We start from the raw sequence: 24487 nt of genomic DNA on the forward strand, positions 1-24487 counted from the left end.
TGGGCAAAAAGAACTGTTTTCAGCCTGGATTTGAACATTGAGAAAAAAAAAGTGAGAAAACATTGACAAAAAAGTGACGAAAAATTGATGAAAAAGTGGCAAAAATGTGACGAAACAAATGACAAAAATGTGACAAAAATGTGACAAAAAATTGACCAAATTGTTTTTTTTTTAAATGACAACAAAATGACAAAAATGTGACAAAATGTGACAATAAAATTACAAAAAATTGACAAAAATGTGATAAAAATCTGACAAAAAAATTACAAAAATTTGATAAAAAATGGACGAAAAAATGACAAAAATGTGATAAAACAATTATTTAAAAAATACGAAAAAATTACAAAAAAATGACAAAAAATTATAAAAAAAATTACAAAAAAGTTACAAAAATGAGTTGAACACCCAACAAAAAAACGATGGAAAAAAAATCTGATGGCGTGAGGAAAAAGATCCTCTCGGTTCAAGCGGGACTTAAGAGGTTAACTGAAAGAAGTTCCAGCCTTAGTTCATTTATCATATGCGTCAAGTACAAGGTATCAAAAGCAATGAAAAGAGTTTTATTTACATACAATACAAAACACACAAATATACAATATTACTCATGCTGCGTGTTCATGATTTTAATGGGATGAATGAATGAGTGTTATTATTTGCGAGTGATCATTTTATCAAAACTAGAATAAACACAGTACATAAAACATTAGGGGCATAGGGCTGATTTATTCAGGACTCACGCTTATTAGATACTTCATAGGAAGCTTGATTGAAAGACAACAATCAGCAGATTCCAAAACAAAAAACAGCAAGTCTCCGAAATTATAAGCAAAAGTCTGCAACGTAATAATCTGTAACTTATATCAAAATGTGACCAATTCTCACCGATGTTTCTCTGCCCTGAGGCCTATAATGTGGAGCTCATATTAAAGACTAGGCTCTTTCCAAAGCAAACGTCTCTGTCACGTTCAGGCCCGGAGATATCGGCGTTAGATCGGCCGATAGTCGATATTGTAAAATACTTATATATCGGCCTGATATATCGGCCTGAATCACTGACATCAATCTTTTTAACTCCTGTGTCGTAGCCTTGTATCAACAGTCCTGTGAGGAGTACAAACTCCGAGGTCAGGGGTCAGGGTCGTACTTCATCGACCCGGACGGCAGCGGACCTATCGCCCCCTTCAGGGTCAGCTGTGAAATGACAGGTAAGGACTCACAAAAACACGACCGCTGCACTGATTTAACAACCTACATAAAGCACGGGGGAGGGGTGAGAGTTCAGGCACTCTGAGGGGCGGGACCGCAGTTTGTGAATGCATGTGGAAGCAGAGGGACGGGAGAGAGTTCAGCCTCCTAACAGCCTGATGCATGAAGCTGTTGGTCAGGAAGTCACTGAAGCTACAAGAAGAAGAACAAAACTCAAACCCCAGATTATGTTCAGTAAAATCTTTCTGTCTTGTGTTTCAGAGGACGACGTCTGGACCGTTTTGAAGAACAACATTTCGGCGCAGACTCCGGTTCCCAAACCAGCGGCTCAGGACAGGAAGGCCGTGTTCCACATCGACTACAACGTCACGGATGAACAGGTGAACGCCACAGCAAAAACTCTTAACCGTTTTACCCGGGGACCTGGGTCACGGACAATGGCAATTAGGGCTTTGAAACTGCAGGGGAAACAGGCTTTATACCCGACACTCCACAGAATATTTGGTTTGTGTTAATAAAGTATTTCTAAATAACTGAACTATGTCTGGAATAAACCTGGGTTGCTGCATGCGACACTCAGGGGAAATGTCAAAAATGTTAAAAGGACAAGCAGAACCTGAGTCTCACTACAGTTTGAGACAGTGTTAATTTCGTCGTCTAAAATATTTAGTTTTAATTTTAGTCAAAGTGATATTTTTGGCGACTAAAATTGGACTAAAACTAAATTAAACGTTTCTCATGAGACTAAAACTATGACTAAAATGTCCAGATATTTTAGTCGACTAAAATAAGACTAAATAAAAATGAAAGGGAGAGACTAAAATCATCCAAACTTCTATTGAGCGTCTGAAAGAGCCTCAGATCATGTAAAGTCTCTGCCAAAGGATCAGCTCTGAGCTTTGTTCATGTGGAGCAGCTCCATGAAGCAGAGGAACAAGATTAAATATGATTATAATGAATATTATCAATGCAAAGTCGACTAAATTCGTCTTTAATTTAGTCGACTAAATTGACATGCAATTTTAGTCGACTAAAACTAGACTAAAATTGCAAAGCTTTTTTTGACTAAATCTCGACTAAAATTAAATTACATTTTAGTCAAAAGACTAAAACTAAAATAAAATATGTTGTCAAAATTAACACTGGTTTGAGAAAGTCTGCTACCCCATCTAGTGGTACACAGCGATACAACAGCCCCCAGTCTTGACTAAAACCTAAAATGCATTTTCTCTTTGCAACTAAATCATTGAGTTGTGAATACCGTTAACACTATTTGTAAACCTTAAGTTAAAGACAGTAAAGTATAAAGTGGAGAAGCAATTATTCTCTTTTTTATATGGTATTTCTGTCAAAATATAACTTTTTGCTCCACCTGAGGCTCATAGTTATTTAAGTCTTCAACGTTCAACAAGCTTTGCAATGTATTTATTTCGTAAGAGTCAGAGGGATTTGTAGGTGAGGAGGAGGAGCTTGTACTGAATATTGAACGGGGAGCCAGAGGAGCTGCTGGAGGACGGGGGTGATGTGCTCTCTGGACCGGGTGTGGGTGAGGAGGCGGGGCAGCAGAGTTCTGGATGTATTGCAGTTTTTGGAGATGAGTGGTGGGAAGTCTGTAGAGGAGGCTATTGCAGTAGTCCAGTCTGGAAGTGATGAAAGCATGGATGAGGATTTCTGCTGTAGACTTGGTAAGAAATATAAAAATTAGAGTCTAAATAGCATTCAGCTACAGTTTTTGCATTTTTGCTAAAAAGTTGCATCTTGTGATCGGTTTCCCCTCATTGTTTTACGAAATGTTTGCAAATTAGAAAACTAGTCTCTGGATGTAGAATTGGCATTAAAAGCATTCAATTTGACTCGCAGCTACTGAGGCCCTGTATTAAATGTTTGAAAATCCTCTCTTCTTGTGCCGTCAGGTCCTGTCAGTGACAAACAGTGCGGATTACTGTGAGCAGTACGTGGCCTACGCCTGTAAGATGTCCCGCCTCCTCAACTCTCCAGGTACTGCCCCTGACATTGAACAGATTTATGTTTGACCCTGTAACCTGTAACCTGTAACCTGTCCTGTGTCGTTCCTCAGACGGCGTCCCGTTCTCGTCGTGGGTGGGTCGCTCTAACGAGAGGCACTCGTACTGGGGCGGCTCCGGACCCGGGATCCAGAAGTGCTCGTGCGGCATCGAACACAACTGCACCAACGCCGCGCACTACTGCAACTGCGACGCCGACCTCAGGGCCTGGTCAGAACCGACACACGCTTTAAACATTTAAGACGAGACGCTGCTGGTGAAGAGAGGAACACATCCAAACTCAGAGATCCAGCTGAAATGTTTCCTGCAGATTCCTGAAATTATATGAAAAAATTCTCAATCTCTAAATGAGCCACAGTGACTCTCTGTCTTCACCTGCCGCGTCTCCAGTTTCCTTCGTTTGTCCAGTAAGAGCCTCCTACGGCCCATAGCTGTAACACGTTTCTGTGGTCGCTGCAGGAAGGAGGACGTGGGGCTGCTGATGTACAAGGAGCACCTCCCTGTGAGTGCGGTGGAGGTGGGAGACACGGGGAGAGCCGGCTCTGAGGCCAAACTCACCGTGGGGCCACTGCGCTGCCGAGGAGACGGTCAGTCACCACAGAAGCAGAAGCAGAATAGTTCTTATTGCCATTGTAATATATATTGTAACATATAACACAGAATTTAGATACAAAATAAGCGGTAAAACTTTAAACTGTAAGGCTATAGGGACATGTATGAAGAATATTAAAATAAATGAGATACAAAGTAAAATATGGTGAGAAGACAACCCAATCCACTATACTCACTCACATACATTTTATTCATGGTTCAACAGTGAAAACATGTAAATAAGATGGAAAACTAGACGCCCTTGTTGCCATAGTTATATATTACTCCAAATAAATGTGAGTCTTTACTTGGTACCGACCGAAAAGCTCCGGTAGGGGGCGGTATCGAAAAACTTTTTTTTTTTTTTCCGGTGCTAATTTTCGGTACTTTTTCTCTCCAAACGTCAATAAATGATCCGCAGTGAGTCTAAAAAAGCCTGAACTCATGAGGAGCTTCAGCGCAAATGCAGAAGCGAAGCAAAGCAGTAACTTACTATAGCTTTGAGATGGCAGAACCGCGGTCTGAGCCAGGACTAAGCCAGGACTAAACCAGGACTTACAGTAAACTGGTTAAAAACCAGGACTAAACCAGGACTAAACCAGGACTGAATAAGAAACTAGAGCTCTTAGACAAAGAGAAAAGCAGTGACAACACGGTATGACAACGAGAAACGCATTGGCTTTACCTTTAGCTTTAGCCCCGCAGAGCCTGAAGTTACGCGCTGTTGTTTAAACTCCAGCTGCACCGGAGCGTTTGGGATGAGATTGTTTCTGGAAAAGGTGAGCGCTCACTCTGCATTAGCCATTTTTGGAACAGTTATGGTGCATTTTCATTGACAGCTCAGGAGGTATTAATGTCCTTTCTCTCTTTTTATCACGGCTTTAGTGGGAATTCTGCTCAAAACATGAAGTTACGCTGCTGCGGCCTGTTTTCTGATGTGCCGTGTTTGTGCCGCTGGGCTGTTTATTCTCCTGAACGATGCTTTTAATACACATTATTTTAACTCAATTAAAATAAGAAAGGCATCAAAAAAAGTACCGTTAAGGCACCGGTACCGAAAAGCAGGTATCGTTAAAGTAGTGGTACCCAGCCCTAGTTTCTACACAAGTACTTTGTCATGTTGCCATGAAATAATGAGGTGTGTGTCCTTTTCCATGTAACAACCACTGAGTAACATCACTGAGCTGAAGTAAATTGCACCAGTTTTTCACACGAAAACAACAAAGCAACAAAATGTTGCATTTACAATTAATCTTACAATATTGTGCAATTTAGACACAACAATCCAATGAGCAATAAAACAAAATGGCTAAAATGTGGCTTCTTTAAAACAAACCTGCTCCCTCAGTGTGTAGGGTAATATGTGAGCGTTATATATGAATGCTTAGGAATGAATGTAATGTAATGGTTTTAAAGCTTTAATGGGAGAAATGTGCAGTGTGTTGTATTATTTAAGACTTTGTTGACATCAGCCCAGACATGACAGGTGGAAACTAGCACAGCCCAGTACGATGCATCTCTGAGGTTAATGTATGTCGCCGTTCTGGTCATGAAATGTAAATGTTTCCTGTCCTCGTGCAGAGCTCTTCTGGAACGCCGCGTCCTTCTTGGGCCCGGCGTCGCACATGCTGTTCCCGGCGTTCAGATCCGAGCGCAGCACGGACATCTCCTTCTACTTCAAGACGTCCTCGTCTCACGGAGTCTTCCTGGAGAACTCCGGGCCCAGCGACGCCATCCTCGTCTCGCTCAGAGGTAAAAACACTGACAAAGACGTGACTGTGGAGGCTCTGCACGCACTTAAACTGGATTTTACCTTTTAGAGGTCTTTGTTAATGCCTAAATAAAATATGTTTAAAACCACAAATGTAAAAAATCTCAAACAATCTTCTTTTATAACATTTTTTAACATTCACTCAAACAGAGGAATGACATTTTGAAATAACAAAACAAAATGGCACCAGCTTTTGAGCAAGAGATTGTGCAAAACTGCAGCTGAGTTTGTTTTAGAGTTTTTGTATTTTTGTAAAAAATAGTTAAAGCAGCACTAAGTAACGTGTTTACCTTAATAAATCCTTTCCGTAGTCCCTGTGGGGGTAATACAAGTGTTTATGGGATGATTGGAGGGTCTTTCATCTCCCCCTGGTGTCTCTGGCCAGAAAACCATGTTTGCAACTTGACTGCCACCGGACCGGAGCCACCAATACACACTAATAGAATCATAAAGAAGAAGCTAACATGCTAACGGGCAAAGCTAACTGCGGGCTAGCGTCACTTTAAACAGTATTTACAGCCAAGTTTGAGTGAAAACAATTATTTCCATTGTATAGTTGGATGAACAATATCCCTCTGTCCCTTCGCCTTTCCTGTCAGCGTGGTATTTACTCTACAAGACAATTAATAAGTTAAAAAATCGTAACTTGCTGCGACACCTGCAGTTTCACTTATGACCTCAAGGGGCAAGAGTTACTTAGTACTGCTTTAAAGAGGGGGTATTATGCTTTTTTCAGTCACATAGCCCCAGTCTATAGCTCACTACAATGATGACGAAACCTTCTGTTGGTCTGTGAATGCAGTAAATTAGAATAACTGCCTTGTATAAAATTGCTCTCTCAATATGGCTGTAGTGAATGTCTTGAAATAGGCCTCTGTCTCTTTAAGAACCTCTGAGCCTTTCCGACACGCCCCCTCCACACGCTGTCTGTGGCATCAGTGGGGAGGGGGTTCTGCTGAGGAGCAGTGGTTGGTTACTCGGCTGGTGACGAAAGCTCGGAGGCGTCTCCAGGAGGTGGGGGCGTTCCTAGGAGGACTCAGGCAAACCTATCCCTAAAATGGCCGCCATCAGATTTTTTACAGATTACTCAGAAATACGTGAATGTGCCAAGGCAACACTTCAGGCATGTTTTTAATGAGGGAATGACATCATAACATGATGTAAAGCTTGAAAAAGTCGATTTTGCATAATACCCCCCCTTTAAGCGATGTCATTGAGCCTTGGCCATAATTTTGGCATAATGTTTTGAATGCCCCTTTGTTTAGTCTTAAGGCAGATGAAAACCTACATGTGTGTGTCTCCTCATGTGTCTCCTCAGGCTCGTCCGTGGTGTCGCTGTTGTTGGGCCTGGGCACCTCTCAGATGGAGCTGACCGTCCGCTCCTCGGCTCCTCTGAACGACGACCGCTGGCACCGCGTGGAGGTGGAGAAGAACTTGAAGGAGGCGTCTGTGCGTTTGGACGGACAGCAGCCAGAGACCAGAACCCTCCCACAGGGAAACCGCCGCGCCGAGGTCTACACTCAGCTGGTCATAGGTGAGCGGCGGCCTGTGTTGTGTCACCTTTTCTATGTTTTTGTTTTTTTTGGTCACATTTTTGTTGAGTTTTTGTCACATTTTTGTTGAATTTTTGTCACTTTTTGGTTGAGTTTTTGTCACATTTTTGTTGAATTTTTGTCACATTTTTGTTGAATTTTTGTCACATTTTTGTCACATTTTTGTCACATTTTTGTTGAATTTTTGTCACATTTTTGTTGAATTTTTGTCACATTTTTGTTGAATTTTTGTCACATTTTTGTTGAATTTTTGTCACATTTTTATTGAATTTTTTTCACTTTTTGTCACATTTTTGTCACATTTTTGTTGAGTTTTTGTCACATTTTTGTTGAATTTTAGTCACATTTTTGTTGAATTTTTGTCACATTTATGTTTAATTTTTGTCACATTTTTGTTTAATTTTTGTTACTTTTTGGTTGAGTTTTTGTCACATTTTTGTTGAGTTTTTGTCACATTTTTGTTGCGTTTACATCCTTGTTTTCTTCTCATTTTTTGTGGCTGTTTTGGTGCTTTTTTCCCAAGAAGCTTTTTGATTAGGGTAAAGCCAAACTGTTCAGGTGGGAGTTAAGAGGTTAAAAAGTAACATTCTTTCAAACGGTTTGTTAATTGACTGAAAACTATCTGTACAAACTCCTCTCTACGTCCAGAGCTTTATCTTTGTCATATTCTGCAGGAGCGTCCGGCGGGCAGAGGGCGTTCCTAGGCTGCATGCGCGCCCTGCGGATAAACGGAGTGACCTTTGACCTGGAGGAGAGGGCGGGGGACACGGCGGGGGTCAGCCCGGGCTGCAGGGGGCACTGCAGCAGCTTCGGCATCCACTGTCAGAACGGCGGCCGGTGTGTGGAGCAGTACAACGACTACCGCTGCGACTGCTCCAGGACGGCCTTCGACGGGCCCTTCTGCACCGAGGGTAAACACAGGACTACTACTACTACTACTACTACTACTACTACTACTACTACTACTGCTACTACACCTGCTACTAATACTGCACATCGTTTCTCATCTTGCCCATGTTGTTCCCCAGATGTGGGCGGGTACTTTGAGACGGGCACACTGGTCCGTTACGACTTCCAGGCCGAGTCGTCGTCCGAGCAGAGCAGTGTGAGCAGTGGGGGCAGTGGGAGCAGTGTGGGCGTCTCGGAGCAGAACCTGACGCAGGAGGAGCTGTCCTTCAGCTTCAGCACAAACAGCGCCCCCTGTATCCTGGTCTATGTCAGCTCACGCACTCAGGACTACCTGGCCGTGGTCCTCAGGTACAACGGTACGTCCCACTGTTTAAGTAACGCTGTTTAAGTAACGCTGTAATGTAAAGCGTTATAGTATCATAATTACTTTATCAGTGACTGGACATGACTTTTTCATAATATTTTTAAACTGGAAAGGTATTATTTATACTGAAATTTAGAAAAACATTAAAGTCGCAGATAAATGATATGTCAGCATCATAGTGGGACAGACCTAAACAGATTTTCTTATTGATTGTCATATAACTAGTAATCAGTTATCAAAATATTTTTGAAATGCTTATAATCAAGCACATAACTAGATTAAAGCAGAACTAAGTAACTTGTTTACCTTAATAAATCCTCTCCGTAGTCCCTGTGGGGGTAATACAAGTGTTTATGGGATGATTGGAGAGTCTTTCATCTCCCCCTGGTGTCTCTGACCAGAAAACCATGTTTGCAACTTGACTGCCACCGGACCGGAGCCACCAATACACACTAAAAGAGTCACAAAGAAGAAGCTAACAGGCTAACGGGCAAAGCTAACTGCGGGCTAACGTCACTTTAAACAGTATTTACAGCCAAGTTTGAGTGAAAAAAAATATTTCCATTGTATAATTGGATGAACAATATCCCTCTCTCCCTTCGCAGCGTAGTATTCACTCTCCAAGACAATTAATAAGTTAAAAAATTGTAACTTGCTACGACACCTGCAGTTGCGCTTATTGCCTCCAGGGGCAAGAGTTACTTAGTACTGCTTTAAAGGGCCCGACCAATATTTTGGTATATCGGCTTTTTTATGGACCGATATCGGACCGATATCTCTGGAACCACTTCCCATTTTTTGTTTTGGAATCTACTGATTTTTGTCTTTCAAACAAGCGCCTTCGGAAGTACCTTCTAAAGATGAATAAACAGCGCCCCCTGCTGTCACAGTTCACGTGGCGTCATACACAGGATTATCGTTAAAATATTGGCCAAAAACATCGTTGTAGATTTATATATATTTCTATGATTGAAACCTTTACTATAATAATAAATGTTTAACTATAGGCTATTTGAAAATATATATAAAAAATACATCAAATTGTATTAAAATATCAGCCTATGTAAGAGAGAAGAGAAGAGTCTGGCCAAGCTGACTTTTAGAAAGGGTAATCAGTAATCAGTAGTTGGATTACTTTTACGGAGAATGTGAAGCATGATTTTGAAACTGTCTTATCTTTTGTTCAAATTTTGGCCATTTTTAGCCAGAAAAAGTACATATTATTCCTACATGAAAACACGAAATGAAAACTTACAGTGATTTTCCCTGCATATTTATGTCAGTAATCTACAGCAATAATGTATTTATTTTTCCCCCATTCACCTGCAGTGTCTTGTGATAAATACTTGGGAATAAAAACATGTGTTGTTTATTTCTGCATCTTGTAAATGTATTTTCTGACTCGTGGCTCCAGGAACGCTGCAGATCCGCTACAGCCTGGGCGGACTGAAGGAGCCGTTCACCATCAACATGCCGCACAGGAACATGGCCAACGGGCAGCCCCACTCAGTCAGCATCAGCCGGAGACTCAGGGACGTGCGGCTGCAGGTGAGAGCGCCACCCAGGGGCCAGAGCGGGACCTGCCATGGAACTAATGAGCTAATAAAACAATGTGTGTCTCTGTGGCAGGTGGATCACTACCCGGAGTCGTCCCACACTTTACCCGCCGCCTCCGACACGCAGTTCAACCTCATCAAGAGCATCTTCCTCGGGAAAGTCTTTGGTCGGTTTGAAAACTTCTGTTATTTCACATGAGCAAACGACCAGAGCTGCTCCTTTGGCAGTGAAGTTAGATGATAAGAGGCTCTTTCAAACTGAGCCACTGAAATTCACATGGTTTTAGTCCATTCCATTCAGTAAAAACATCTCTAGATTTCAGTCATAAATAACTACCAGTACTTGTAATTTAGTCTGAATAACATTAAGTCGACAAAATTAACCCTGTTCAGCCTGATCTTAAAGGGGCTGGATGCAAGTTCGCCATTTTATACTCACTACTGCCACCTCAGGCCACATTTGTTTCTATATTAACCCCTTAACTCCCACCTGAGCACATTTTCTCCAGCTTTACCCCAATCCGAAAGCTTCTGGAAAAATGGTGTGAAAATAGCCTCAAAACTGAGACGAAAACAATGATGGAAATGTGACAAAAAAGTGAGAAAACATTGACAAAAAAGTGACGAAAAATGGATGAAAAATTGTCAAAAATGTGACCAAAAAAATGACAAAAATTAGATAAAAAATCGACAAAATTTTTTAAAAAATGTGACAAAAAATGATTAAAAAAAATGTGACTAAAAAATAAAAAATAAAAATGTATAAAAAAAATTTTTGGGTCGAAAAAGCTACAAAAATGAGTTGAATACCCAACAAAAAAATGATGGGAAAAGAATCTGATGACATGAGGAAAAAGATCCTTTCCATTCAGGCGGGAGTTAAGAGGTGAAGCTCGTGCATGACGGCACTTCGGATCCGAAGTAACACCTTTCTGAGTGACAGTGCAGGATTTTAGAGGCAGTTGTGGTGAACAGGTCTGAGCTCATTCTACACATTAGGACATAGCTGGAACATGTAGGGGGAGGAAAATACATAATTTTAACATTTTTAAACTCCCTATAGTCCCTTTAACCCCATTGACAATCTTTGGGATGTGCCAGAGAAGACTGCACATTGTTTCTCATCTTGCCCATTTTGTTCCCCAAATGTGGGCGGGTACTTTGAAACGGGCACAATGTCTGTGTCGATAGAATCATTTTAACCGTTTTGCATTTAAAATAACTTATATTTGAGCAGCATCAGCTTTGTGGTTGTATAAGCTACGCAGCGGCGGAGTGATCTGCGAGAAAATAGTCCCTCAAAATGTGATCATTCATGTGATGCAGGTCAGTTTTATTCCAAAAATTACTCTATGGACTCAGACATTTATATGGTTAGTCTGGTGTTATAAGTGATTTGCCTCAGGTGCTCTGTGGAGCGGGTCACACTGTTTTTAATGCAGGCTAGCTGATACCATAGAAATGCACTAGCCTTGCACTAGCCTAGCGCCACGAAACTCTTCAAATATAAGAACTGGATGAATTAAAAAAAATATATATATCCAGAAATCAGCAACACTCTGGATAACTATAGGAAATGAAACCCTATGTCAAAAATCCTGAAATATCCCTTTAATATAGGAGGTGCAGTTACACGTATGGCCTGAGGTGGCAGTAGTGAGTATAAAATGGCTAACTTGCATCTAGCCCCAAAGGAGCAGCTCTGTGCTTTTTTCCTCCGCTCTACATTATACAAACGTCATCGTCCCGTTTGCGTTTCAGAAACGGGTGCGATCGACCACGTCCTGATCGAGCAGTACAACACTCCGGGCTTCGTGGGCTGTTTGTCCCGAGTCCAGTTCAACAGCCTGGCGCCGCTGAAGGCCGCGCTCCGGTCGGGCCAGAGCGCGCCCATCAGCACCCACGGGATCCTGGTGCCGTCCAACTGCGGCGCCGCGCCCCTCACCCTCTCCCCCCTCGCCAGCCAGGACGACCCCTGGCACGTGGAGGCCGGTACGGAGGCGGGCGCACCTTTCGATAGTCGGAGAGTTCAGTAAATATGTTAATGTGACTTTGTTCGTCCACAGCTGGAGTTCATCTTCCTTCAAACACGGAAAAGGCGGTTTCTGACGGAGGAGAACGAAACTCCGCCGTCATCGGAGGTAAATTATCTGCAGGAATAAATATTGATTTGAGAGTCTGTCCATGGGGCGAGATATTAATAAATCACTGCTCTCAAAACTAGATGATAAATCGTAATTTACTATCTTCATGTAAAGGAACAGGCCTCCACTTTTCCACACTGAGATGTGTCTTACCTGAGCTTAGACGAGTAATAACACCTGAGGAGCACTTTGACGTCTGCACACTTAAGTGAAGATATTACTGAGAGGCTAAATGCTAACAACATCTTTGGTCTTTTTGCGTGACTGAGCGCACGCGTAAAGACCAGACCAGGTACGCATCAACTCGTCTAAGCTCAGGTAAGAACATATCTCAACATGGAAAAATGGTGGCCTGTAATTGTAAATATTTTGCCCCATTGACAGATTTCAAATAAAGGACAAACGTACTTATTTCAAGAAAATTGGGCATATTTCATGACTACTCTTTGTAGTGTAATATATAATATATATATGTCCCCTCTGGTCTCCTCTCTCGTCCCCCCCCTCTCTCTCTCTCCCCTCACTGTCCCCCTCTCGTCCCCCCTCTCTCTGCTCTCCCCTCACTGTCCCCTCTGGTCTCCCCTCACTGTCCCCTCTGGTCTCCTCTCTCGTCCCCCTGGTCTCCCCTCACTGTCCCCTCTCCTCTCCCCTCACTGTCCCACTCTGATCTCCCCCTCTCTCCTCTCCCCTCACTGTCCCCTCTGGTCTCCCCTCACTGTCCCCCTCTCGTCCCCCCTCTCTCTCCTCTCCCCTCACTGTCCCCTCTGGTCTCCCCTCACTGTCCCCCTCTCGTCCCCTCTCCTCTCCCCTCACTGTCCCACTCTGGTCTCCCCCTCTCTCCTCTCCCCTCACTGTCCCCTCTGGTCTCCTCTCTCGTCCCCTCTGGTCTCCCCTCACTGTCCCCCTCTCGTCCCCCCTCTCTCTCCTCTCCCCTCACTGTCCCCTCTGGTCTCCTCTCTCGTCCCCTCTCCTCTCCCCTCACTGTCCCACTCTGGTCTCCCCCTCTCTTCTCTCCCCTCACTGTCCCCTCTGGTCTCCCCTCACTGTCCCCTCTGGTCTCCCCTCACTGTCCCCCTCCCTTCCCCCCTCTCTCTCCTCTCCCCTCACTGTCCCCTCTGGTCTCCCCTCACTGTCCCCTCTGGACTCCCCTCACCGTCCCCCTCTGGTCTCCCCTCTGGTCTCCCCTCTGGTCTCCCCTCACTGTCCCCTCTGGTCTCCCCTCTCTGTCCCCCTCACCGTCCCCCCTCTCCCTCCTCTCCCCTCACCGTCCCCTCTGGTCTCCCCTCACTGTCCCCTCTGGTCTCCTTCTCTGTCCCCTCTCTTCTCCCCTCACCGTCCCCTCTGGTCTCCTTCTCTGTCCCCTCTCTTCTCCCCTCACCGTCCCCCTCTGGTCTCCTTCTCTGTCCCCTCTCTTCTCCCCTCACCGTCCCCTCTGGTCTCCTCTCTTGTCCTCCCTGGTCTCCCCTCACTGTCCCCCTCACCGTCCCCCTCTCCCTCCTCTCCCCTCACCGTCCCCTCTGGTCTCCCCTCACTGCCCCCTCTGGTCTCCCCTCTGGTCTCCCCTCACCGTCCCCCTCTGGTCTCCCCTCACCGTCCCCTCTGGTCTCCCCTCTCTGTCCTCCTCTCGTCCCCCCTCTCTCTCCTCTCCTCTCACCGTCCCCTCTGGTCTCCCCTCACCTTCCCCCTCACCATCCCCTCTCCTCTCCCCTCACCGTCCCCCCCTCTCTCCCCCCTCAGGCGTGGTCTCCGTGGTGATCTTCGTCGTCCTGTGCTTCCTCGTCTTCCTGGTCCGGCACCTGTTCCGGCACAAAGGCTCGTACCACACCAACGAAGCCAAGGGCCAGGAGTCGGCCGACTGCGCCGACGCCGCCATCATCGTGAGCGACCCCGCCTTCACCGAGACCATCGAGGAGAGCAAGAAGGAGTGGTTCATCTGACCAAAGGGGCGCTCGCCGACGGGACTGTGGGGGCAGAGGCGGATGTTTAGGAAGCGTTTTTAACGGACGACTGGACTGGGTCTGTACAGTGCCTGTAAATGGTTGAGTTTCATCTTGTTTTTTTTTTACTACGGACTTTCAGATCATGCAACTATGGCCTTGGGAGTATGAATGCCCACACCATGTACTTAAAGCTTCTTTCTGTTACGTAGAATAGACGGGATAGTTTAACGGAATAATGTGTAACGATTACTTTTCTCAGACGTTTTCTCAGAAGTTATTCTCCTGCTCAAGAATCAAATCTGATGATATATTAACTTTGTTCAGCTCCACCTCTTCATTAAATCAAATATATAAATACAAAGTGGTAATTAAAACAACCAAAATCTCAATGTCTAAAGGCGAGACGCTTCAGGTGATTTTTACCAAGTTTTCTCCCTTAACATCTTTTTAATGTCAGAACAAAAACAAAAACAAAACTTATTTCATGACGTTTTATTGAGTATCGCACTGGCTTACTCATTCACAAATATCGACATGTTTGGTATCCATGTGTAGCACAAAAGGAGCTGAGACTGTAATCCCAATGTGCTTGTTTCCTCTCTGTGGGAGCGGCATAACAGCAGCATTTAAAGGGGCTAGAGGCAGGTTGGCCATTTTTTGCTCACTACTGCCACCTCAGGTCATACGTGTAACTGCAGCTTCTATATTAAGCTCGTGCATGACGGCACTTCGGATCCCAAGTAACAACTTTCTGAGTGACAGTGCAGGATTTTAGAGGCAGTTGTGGTGAACAGGTCTGAGCTCATTCTACACATTAGGAGATTGTTGGAACATGTAGGGGGAGGAAAATACATAATTTTGACATTTTTAAACTCTGTATAGTCCCTTTAAGGCCAGTTTTATCAAAATCCTACAACAGACTCCAAACTTTCCAGTTTAGGACTTTTAAGTTTGTTTCCGAGGAATGTTTTAATACCTAATTCTCACCTTATTTCATTTTTTTCCCTTTGAACCCAACAAACTTTTCACTTACTTATTTAAAGGTGCACTATGCAACCTTTTATGTAAAAACAAGTTGATATTAGTGCATATTTGACCTTTCAGTGACCCAGTGTCTGTTTGTGATTAGTTTGGCGCTTTTACTTTACGTCCTGGTGACGTTTACGAAGCTTCAGGATCAATTTTATTACGTTTTTTAAGGATTTCTTTTGGGTTTGGGGAATGAAATACATGGGCAACCATGGAGACGGTTTAATCAGCAGTGAAAACCTACCAGAAACAATTGAGAGTCTCAGGGGCCACTGGGATGGTAATAAAAAGGCCAGTGGCTCCATCGGTGGCAGCCATTAGATAATGGTTTCCACCCAAGCAGCCATTAGATAACTGAAAGACCAAATACGCTTCAATGTCAACTTTTTTTCTGCATAAAAAGTTGCATAGTGCACCTTTAAGAATAAACAACATATCCAAAATCCCTTTGCTGACTAATATATCAACAAAATCAGACCATAGATTTAAACCTGGCTCGATTCATTATAAAAAATAACGTACATTTTGCCTTATTTTTATATGAAATTGTTTTCCCTTCACTTGAAGTGTCTCGCCTTAAAGGAGCGATCCTTGATTTTTTATTTTCTGTTATTGGAATAAAATTAGTTTTGTCCTTTAGTAAATGGTAAAAGCAACATTTATCTAAAAAACACTGGTTTTAAAGCCTTTTAAACAGTCATAAAATGTCAGGCTACTAGGCATTTTTTACAGTGAAGTGACAGTTTTCCCTGAAAGTTATGAAACCTGGTTTAAACTCAGTCCCTGTGACGAATGTTGTAAACGCATTAGGAAAGTTTGAGACGAGTTTTGACCAGAAAATAGGAATTTGAAATTTGAGTGGCCCTGTTTCTTTGTACAATCAGGTAGAGCTCCTTTAAGATTCACACACAAACCCGAACAATTATCGTGACAAAGATCTAAATCCAAACGTCTGGGCTTAAACATTACTATAAAAGTGGTTTACTCAGATACAAAGCTAAACAAAAGAACCTCTGACCTTTGTTTTCGCCGGCACAGCCTCGTTTGTCTGAAGTGTCAGGACCAAAACAATAACTTGATATTTTCATCCTAAACCGTTACAAGTCGCTAAACTATCCCTTGACTTTTCATTTATCGATTGCCAAACTTTCATGTGTTGCCTGTTTTTATGAATATCGCTGAATTTAGGAAATGTCGGACCATTATAATGTACGTGTGGTTTACAAACTATTATTGTTTTCGCATCTGAGAATGTAGCAGATCTTCCAAATTCGGGACCACTTTACAATAAGCCGCTGATTCTTAATAAAAGGTATTTAGTTTACCTTTATAAAAACTCACATAATGGTCAAACAACATCTGAACATCTGTAAAGTCAAAAACAAGACGTAAAAATACTAAATCAGGACAAAAACGAGGCTGAAATGGAACTAAATCAGGAGAATTGTGACTGAAACTGTTAAGTTAGTATTTGTTTTAATTCTTGGCTGTGTTTGCAAACATGTGTAAACCTCAGTCAGATGGAAGAAACTTTTAGATCCTTTTTGAGATTTCGAAACTCAAGAAAAATGTGCATTAGAGCTGGGTACAGTTAAACGATATCGGAAGAAAAGTTTAGGTTCTACCGGTATCGGAAAAATGAACTCTTTTATCTTTAGATCCAAGTTTTGATGCTGTTGGTCCAGGGACAGCATTAAAGGGGGGAAAAAAGAGTGACTTGGTTGTTTCAGCTCAAATAAAAGTTATTTTTTCTGATTTTTTCCCCCCAATATTTATATATTTTTTCCCCTATATTTTCATATTTTTTTTGCCCCATTTTTTTCAACATTCTTTACATTTTTTTCTTATTTTTTCCCCCATTTTTTCTCATTTTCCCAGTTTGTTTCTGTCATTTTTGCTCATTTTTTATTACTAATATTTTTTCCTCTTTCCCCAATTTATTCCCAATTTGCCTCCTTTTTCTCCTTAATTTTGCCACTATTTCTCCCAATTCCCCCCCCATTTTTGCTCATTTATTATTACTAATATCTTTCCTATTTCCGTCCCTTTTTTCTACCCAATTTAAAGGTGCATAATGGAACTTTTTATGTGGAAAAAAAAGTTTATATTTGTGCGTATTTGACCTTGTAGTGACACTGTGGACGAGTGTTCAGCATTGTGCCTTTACTTTCCATCACGGTGGTCTCTACAACGCTCTACGATCAGTGGTTTTGTAGGTTTTCTGGTCTCCAGTGAAAACTTTCCAAACAATTGATCCTTGAGTGTCCTATAGAAACCACTGTGATGGAAAGTAAAGGCGCCGTACTGACCACTCATACAGCCACAGTGTCACTACAAGGTCAAATACGCACAAATATAAACTTTTTTTTTCACATAAAAAGTTCCAAAATGTAGCTTTAAGTCAATTTTTTGTAACTTTAAGTGATTTTTTTTTTTTTGCCCCATTTTCCCAAAATTATTCCTCATTTTCCCACACGTTTCTTGACATTGGAGATTAACCTGATATCCTTCTGTTTTCTAGTTCTGGACGACAAATATTTTCGTATAGGTATCGGCAAAAGGAATCGATATCGAAAACCAAGTATCGTTAAAGTACCAGTATTAAAAACAAAGATAACAGTACCCAGCCCTACTGTGTAAAGTGTGGCTTGTAGTTTTTGGCTCCACATTTTCCATTTCTTTTAGTCCAACTTTCAGACCCGCCTCTCAAAGCCTCTCATTGTAACGTGGTCCCTTCAATGTCTTTGTACTTTATTTATTTAGATGATTTATTTTTATATTATTTATTTGAGAATTCCTTTCGTTTTGGATATGATTTAACGTATTTATTGCCGTATTATTTATTTGACCGTGATTTCGACAGCCTTAAAACTGGAGAGTGAGTGTCTTGCCCGTGTCTGTAGTTTCTCGCCTGTTTAAGAGTTTCGTGTTTGTCGTTTTTTCATCGAAGCTTTGCACAAACTTCCTCAGAGCACAAAGCTCCGCGACACGGCGACGACGAGCGGGGCCGGGCCACACGAGCGCGGGCCCTTACGGAAAATATACAAAGGTTTAATACATGTGTTTCCGATGACATCATGCAGTACTACAATAAGTAACAATATCTGTACTCAGACGAAAATGAAAGGCAACTGTGATTTTTACAGTTTGTCTACAGAGTCTCGGTCTGAGTCAGTGTTTAACCTCTTAACTCCCGCCTGAACCGAGAGGATCCTTTTCCTCACGTCATCAGATTTATTTTTCTTTGTTGGGTGTTCAACTCATTTTTGTAACTTTTTTGTCATTTTTTTGTCATTTTTTTTGTCACATTTTTGTCATTTTTTGTCAATTTTTTGTAATTTTTGTCATTTTTTTGTCATTTTTTGTCACATTTTTGTCATTTTTTTCATCATTTTTTGTCACATTTTTGTCATTTTTTCGTACATTTTTTATCACATTTTTGTCACATTTTTGTCATTTTTTGTCAATTTTTTGTAATTTTTGTCATTTTTTTGTCATTTTTTGTCACATTTTTGTCAATTTTTTTGTCACATTTTTTGTCACATTTTTTGTCACATTTTTTGTCACATTTTTGCCACTTTTTCATCAATTTTTTGTCACTTTTTTGTCAATGTTTTTTCACTTTTTTGTCACATTTCCATCATTGTTTTCGTCTCAGTTTTGTTGCTATTTTCACAGCTTTTTTTCCCCAGAAGCTTTTGGACTGGGGTAAAGCCAAACTGGAGAAAATGTGCTCGGTTCAGATGGGAGTTAAGGGGTTAAGCTGCTCAAGTCGTTAGCATGCTACCGGCTAGCAACTGTCAATCAACTGTCAATGGCTTCAACAGGATAAACACATGTGTGGTTCACATCTATGACACTGAGGAAATACTACGGCAGGGGTATGCTACGTCAGGTCTTAGATTAGATAAAACATCTTATTGCCAATGGAACAACTCATCATTCTCTCTTGTATCATTTCAAGTGAAAAACAAATCTTTTTAAAAGTAAAAGTTCATTTGTTTGATTTCAAAGTGGGTTTTTTGCTCGTTCCATTGGCATCAGCATTTGTATCTTTATCTTAGATTAGTCCAAACAGATTCAAATTCAACATAAAGAACCTTTATTCAAGCAATTTTAAGTCATTTATCTCATTTTAGATGGTCATTTTTCCAGTGTGGTGCTTTACTTTGGCCTAAAACTGGCGGCTTCGGCCCTCGGTCTTTTTAAATGAAAAAAATTAGCCCTCCGTTAAGAAAACTTGCCCACCCCTGTACTACGGTAACAGCTCTGACCTCTGTCACATGTTGTAGCCAAGGCTTTTGTGGTTCAGGGCTTTCTCTCAGAGCTGAGCTGTTTAGGCTAAATGCTAACCGGTAGCATGCTAACTTCTTAAACACTGACTCACTGGTTTCTTCTCATAAACATGTGTCTCTGGGGCCGTGTTTTAACTCTTATCTTCATGAGCAAAAATCTGGCCAGTTCAAATGATCTGAATTTAGGACATTTCCCCATAGACAGTTTGATGGAGCTACAATTTAAATCTGAAACGCTATAACTGTATAAGATTATAAATGCACTGTGTCCAATTTTTAAATATTGTCTGATAAACCCCCATTGTTCCTTTAACTCATGAGTTTTTCAAAAGAAGTCTATGGGGGAAGTCAATGGGAATTTACTATTACTATTAGACATCTTCTTACATTTTGAACCCGAGGCGAATCAAACAAGAGAGAGGAGGACAAACTACTAACACTAAAAAGTACCATTTCCTGTCCGCACACAGTACTTTAATCAAACTTTATTTCCCAGGATGCATCATGCTCGTGTGGCCCGGCCCTGGGTCTGTGCGGTGTTCGGGAGCTTTCCCTTTACGTTCAGTCCTGAGTTTGAGTTTTTGACATTTTTCAAAAACGTGACGATGTGTCGTTTATTTTCTCTTAGTGCACGGCTAACAAGCGGATATCTCACTGTCCCAGAGTTTTTTAAAACAAATAAATGAATGAAACAGAAGTCGAGATGTGTGGATTTTGAATTTCGCTTTAGTGCATGTGACGAGTTGTACATTTTTATTAAGAGTTTGCTGAAAATTGAATGTATTTTTTCCCAGGTTTGACACTTTATGTGAGGTTTTTCATTTCACTTCACATGCTGGACCAACGGGACACGAGCAAATAAGGATTCTATGGTTTAGAATATATATTTCCATTTCCATTCTGAAGGGGACACCAGTGATTTGTGATGAACAGACTTGAGATAAAAAGTAAAAAAATATTGTACCATTATTAACCTCTTAACTCCCGCCTGAACCGAGAGGATCTTTTTCCTCATGTCATCAGATTTTTTTCCCATCATTTTTTTGTGGGGTAATCAACACATTTTTGTAACTTTTTTGTAATTTTTTGTCACATTTTTGTAATTTTTTCGTCCATTTTTTGTCATTTTTGTCAAATTTTTGTCATTTTTTTGGTCAAATTTTTATCACATTTTTTTTGTCTTTTTTTTGTCATTTTTTGGTCATTTTTTTTGCCATTTTTTTGTCAAATTTTTATCACATTTTTATCATTTTTTTGTCACATTTTTGTCTTTTTTGTCACATTTTTGTCTTTTTTTTGCCACTTTTTCATCATTTTTTCGTCACTTTTTGTCAATGTTTTCTCGCTTTTTTGTCACATTTCCATCATTCTTTTCGTCTAAGTTTTGTTGCTATTTTCACAGCTTTTTTCCAGAAGCTTTTGGACTGGGGTAAAGCCAAACTGGAGAAAATGTGCTCGGTTCCGATGGGAGTTAAGGGGTTAAGTAAGAAGCTGCAAGAAGAAAAACAGATATAAGTCCTGTTCCCACTGAGAACAACAATAGGAAGAGGTTCATGTTTAAAGTGTAGTAATGGCTCTTTTGTTTTGCAGAATCAGATTTGCTTAAACACACCCCTGCTGATTGTCGTGACTACTTAAATAACATTATCTCCAAGTACTTTTTACTTTTACTTGAGTAATTGTTGCTGTCTGTGAGTGGCCAGAAAAGCGCGACATAAAACCATTATCATTATTATTTTTTACCAAAACAGAAACACGTGGATTCATTGGGCAAAAAATTGAGTTTTAGACTTAATTCTCTCTCATTTAGTTTCCCTTTATTGTTTTTGCGTGAGTGTGGCGCCCCTACTGGAGGTCAGAGCCGCTACACCTCAGTCACAGAGCGGACATGCGCCTTCAGAGAAACTTTAGAAACTGAAAGTATCAGAGGACGACGTGACGCAGTGAGTATTTCTTTTACAGAATAGAAAAATGTAACAAAGGTTTGGTCTAGTTGCTTTGTCCTTGGCTCAGCTTTAGTCCGGGTTTAGTCCTGGTGCTTTAGGCCTGGTTTAGTCCACTTTGGTGCTTAGACATTGGGAAAAGACTCCCAAGTAGTCCGATGCTTCCCTCCATACTTTTTTTTTTCTTTCTCAATCACTTTTTCTCTTTTTGTCATGTTTTTGTCGCTCTTTGAGTGTCATTTGTGCTTTTCCGGCACGTTTTTGTTGCTTATTTGTCACTTTTTAATCGTGTTTTGTTGCTTTTTTGACGCTTTTTTTGGTACGTAGTTCCAAAGTAACATTTTCTCCAAGTGCTTTTTTACTTTTACTTTAAGTAACGTTACTCTTACTTGAGTTAATATTGTGACTCCTCTCCCCACCTCTGGAATCTAATTATATTTTTTATTATGAATGTAAGCCACTTTTCTGTGTTGTGGCTACATTGGTAAACAGGAGATCCTGGGTTCGAATCCCACCGCTGCCACCAATGTAACCGAGCGTTTTGGGTGGAGAAGGCTTGATGCAGAGGCAAGGAAGGCGACAGCATAAACTTTGTAGGAAGTATTTTATTTACTCCGGCGTCACCTCAGTTAGGCCCGCATAACAATCTCCTTCACAACTCTCCAGCTCACTTCCGGTTTTCACAATAAGAGCACCATAAAACCGTGATGCATACTTCCTTTCCTTGTAGCCACAACACAGAAAAGTGCCTCGTTTTGCAAAAAAAAAAATATATATATATATATATACCTACATACATATATAAAAAAATATATGTATGTAGGTATATATATATATATTTTTTTTTCTTTTTTTTTGCAAAACGAGGCACTTTTCTGTGTTGTGGCTACAAGGAAAGGAAGTATGCATCACGGTTTTATGGTGCTCTTATTGTGAAAAAAAAAAAAAATATATATATATATATATATATATATATATATATATATATATATATATATATATATATTGAGGAACAGCATACATACTGTATAAACACTGACATAGTGTATCCTATGCTGAGCAAACCTTCCTGAATTGTTTGTGAACCTGGGGTCACCCCCCGCTACTCCTGAAGTGGCTTCCTCACATACTGGATTTGTCTCTACTTTGGTGGGTCGTTTAGAGGTGGCCTTTGCCAACACTAGGCAGAGTGCTGCTGTTGCCCATGACAACCAAAAGCTTTATCATGATTCTCATGCGCGCCATACTCTGTTGGGGATTTAGGGTGGCTTCATAACCCCAGGGAAGATCACATGAAGCTGGCACCACATTGGAGGGGCCCCTTTAAAATCACTGGTGTTCTGAGTTCTGACAGTGCTCACTTATCGCATCAAAGATTCCCTTGTGGAGGAGGGACTGGAACAGGTGGTTCATTATGACAGGTTGAAGCCGTACACATTGGGCCTACTCCCCAGACAACCCGCAGATACCTGCCCTAGGGTGACCCCAGGTTCACAAACAATTCAGGAAGGTTTGCTCACAGCAGATCCTCTGGATAAGTTGGGAGGAGCGTCAAATATGCGTGTCTCACCACAGGCTTGGTCGAGAGCGGGTAGGGCAGTAAAAATGCCTGCACGCTTTAGGGATTTTGTCACCTACCGTTGAGTGTTAATTTTGGTGTGTTTTTTTTACTGTTAGGATACACTATGTCAGTGTTTATACAGTATGTATGCTGTTCCTCAATATATATATATATATATATATATATATATATATTTATATATTTATATATATATATATATATATGATATATATATGTACAGTGCCTCTCGTGAGTATTCATACACCTTGAACTTTTGCACATTTTGTCATGTTTACAACCCTAAACATGAAGATTTTATTTTGATTTTTTTTACTGAACGTTCACACACAAGTAACAGACAGCTGTGAAGTGAAAGCAAAATGATACATGATTCTGTTAATTTTCAAAAAATAGAAAAGTGAAAAGTGGGGCTTGCATAAGTATTCATACAGCATTTTCTGAGTGCATTAAATTGCCTTTATAACATTCCTAATGACTCCAGAATGTTCACTCCTTGGCCTAACGGTTAAATAGAGGCCACCTGTGTGTAATCTACTCTCAGTATAATTTCAGCTGTTCTTTCAGGCCCTCAGAGCTGTGGTCGGAGTGTGTTGGTCACTAAACAGCATAATGAAGGTCAAGGAGCACCAGAGAGGTCAGGGATAAAGTTGTGTAGAAGTTTAAAGCAGCGTTAAGTTATACAAAGATTTCCCAAGATTTAAACATCTCCCGGAGCACTGTTCAATCCATCATTCAGAAATGGAAAGAGTAAAGCACCACTGCCAACTTACCAAGACACGGCTGTTCACGTAAACTAACAAACTGAACAAGGAGAGCACTGGTGAGAAATACAACCAAGTGCCCCAAGATAACTCTGGAGGAGCTGTGAAGTGCTGCCGCTGAGCTGGGGGAATCTGTACATGGGATAACTATAAGTCTTATTCTTCACAAATCTGGCCTTCATGGACGAGTGGAAGAAGAAAGCCATTATTGAAAGGAGGCCATAAGAAATCCCGTTTGAAGTTTGCTAGAAGTGATATGGAGGACACAGCTCCATGTGGAAGAAGGAGCTTTGGTCAGATGAGACAAAAATTGAACTTTTTGGCCCAAATGCAAAACGTTATGTATGGAGCAAACCTGACACTGCTCATCGTCCTGAGTGCACCATCCCCAATGTCAAATATACGGGGGGGAGCATCATGCTGTGGGGCTGCTTTTCCTCAGCGGGGACTGGGGAGATTGTAAGAATAGTTGGGAAGATGGATGGAGCCAAATACAGAGACATTTTGGAGGAAAACCTGCTGGAGTCAGCAAGAGAACTGAGGCTGGGGCGGAGATTCACCTTCCAGCAGGACAATGACCCTAAACACAAAGATAAATCTACAATGGAATGGTTCAATAAAAACATATTAATGTGTTAGAACGGCCCAGTCAAAGTCCTGACCTAAATCCTATTGAAAATCTGTGGAATAATCTGAAAACTGCTGTTCACAAACGCTCTCCTTCTAATGTGACAGAGCTTGAGTTGTTTTTTAAAGATGAATGGGCTAAAATGTCAGTCTCTACATGTGCAAATCTTGTAGAGTCAAACCCCAAAAGAC

General features: G+C 41.4%; 1 protein-coding gene across 1 annotated transcript in view; it reads left to right on the forward strand.

Annotated features, from left to right (window-relative positions):
- The window catches only part of cntnap2b (contactin associated protein 2b), a 31149-nt gene extending 16929 nt beyond the window's left edge, over nucleotides 1-14220 (forward strand). Inside the window, exons 12-25 of the mRNA XM_079560998.1 lie at nucleotides 1086-1205; nucleotides 1468-1586; nucleotides 3120-3204; nucleotides 3284-3440; nucleotides 3690-3817; nucleotides 5403-5573; nucleotides 6911-7126; nucleotides 7820-8056; nucleotides 8174-8410; nucleotides 9833-9966; nucleotides 10048-10141; nucleotides 11736-11966; nucleotides 12041-12115; nucleotides 13856-14220. Coding sequence (XP_079417124.1) covers nucleotides 1086-1205; nucleotides 1468-1586; nucleotides 3120-3204; nucleotides 3284-3440; nucleotides 3690-3817; nucleotides 5403-5573; nucleotides 6911-7126; nucleotides 7820-8056; nucleotides 8174-8410; nucleotides 9833-9966; nucleotides 10048-10141; nucleotides 11736-11966; nucleotides 12041-12115; nucleotides 13856-14055 — 2204 coding nt within the window. The 3' untranslated portion in view covers nucleotides 14056-14220. The remainder of the gene's footprint in view (nucleotides 1-1085; nucleotides 1206-1467; nucleotides 1587-3119; nucleotides 3205-3283; nucleotides 3441-3689; nucleotides 3818-5402; nucleotides 5574-6910; nucleotides 7127-7819; nucleotides 8057-8173; nucleotides 8411-9832; nucleotides 9967-10047; nucleotides 10142-11735; nucleotides 11967-12040; nucleotides 12116-13855) is intronic.
- The last annotated feature ends 10267 nt before the right edge of the window (nucleotides 14221-24487 follow it).

The sequence above is a fragment of the Gobius niger genome (genome assembly GCF_951799975.1).
Source record: "Gobius niger genome assembly, chromosome: 8".
Classification (NCBI taxonomy): domain Eukaryota; kingdom Metazoa; phylum Chordata; class Actinopteri; order Gobiiformes; family Gobiidae; genus Gobius; species Gobius niger.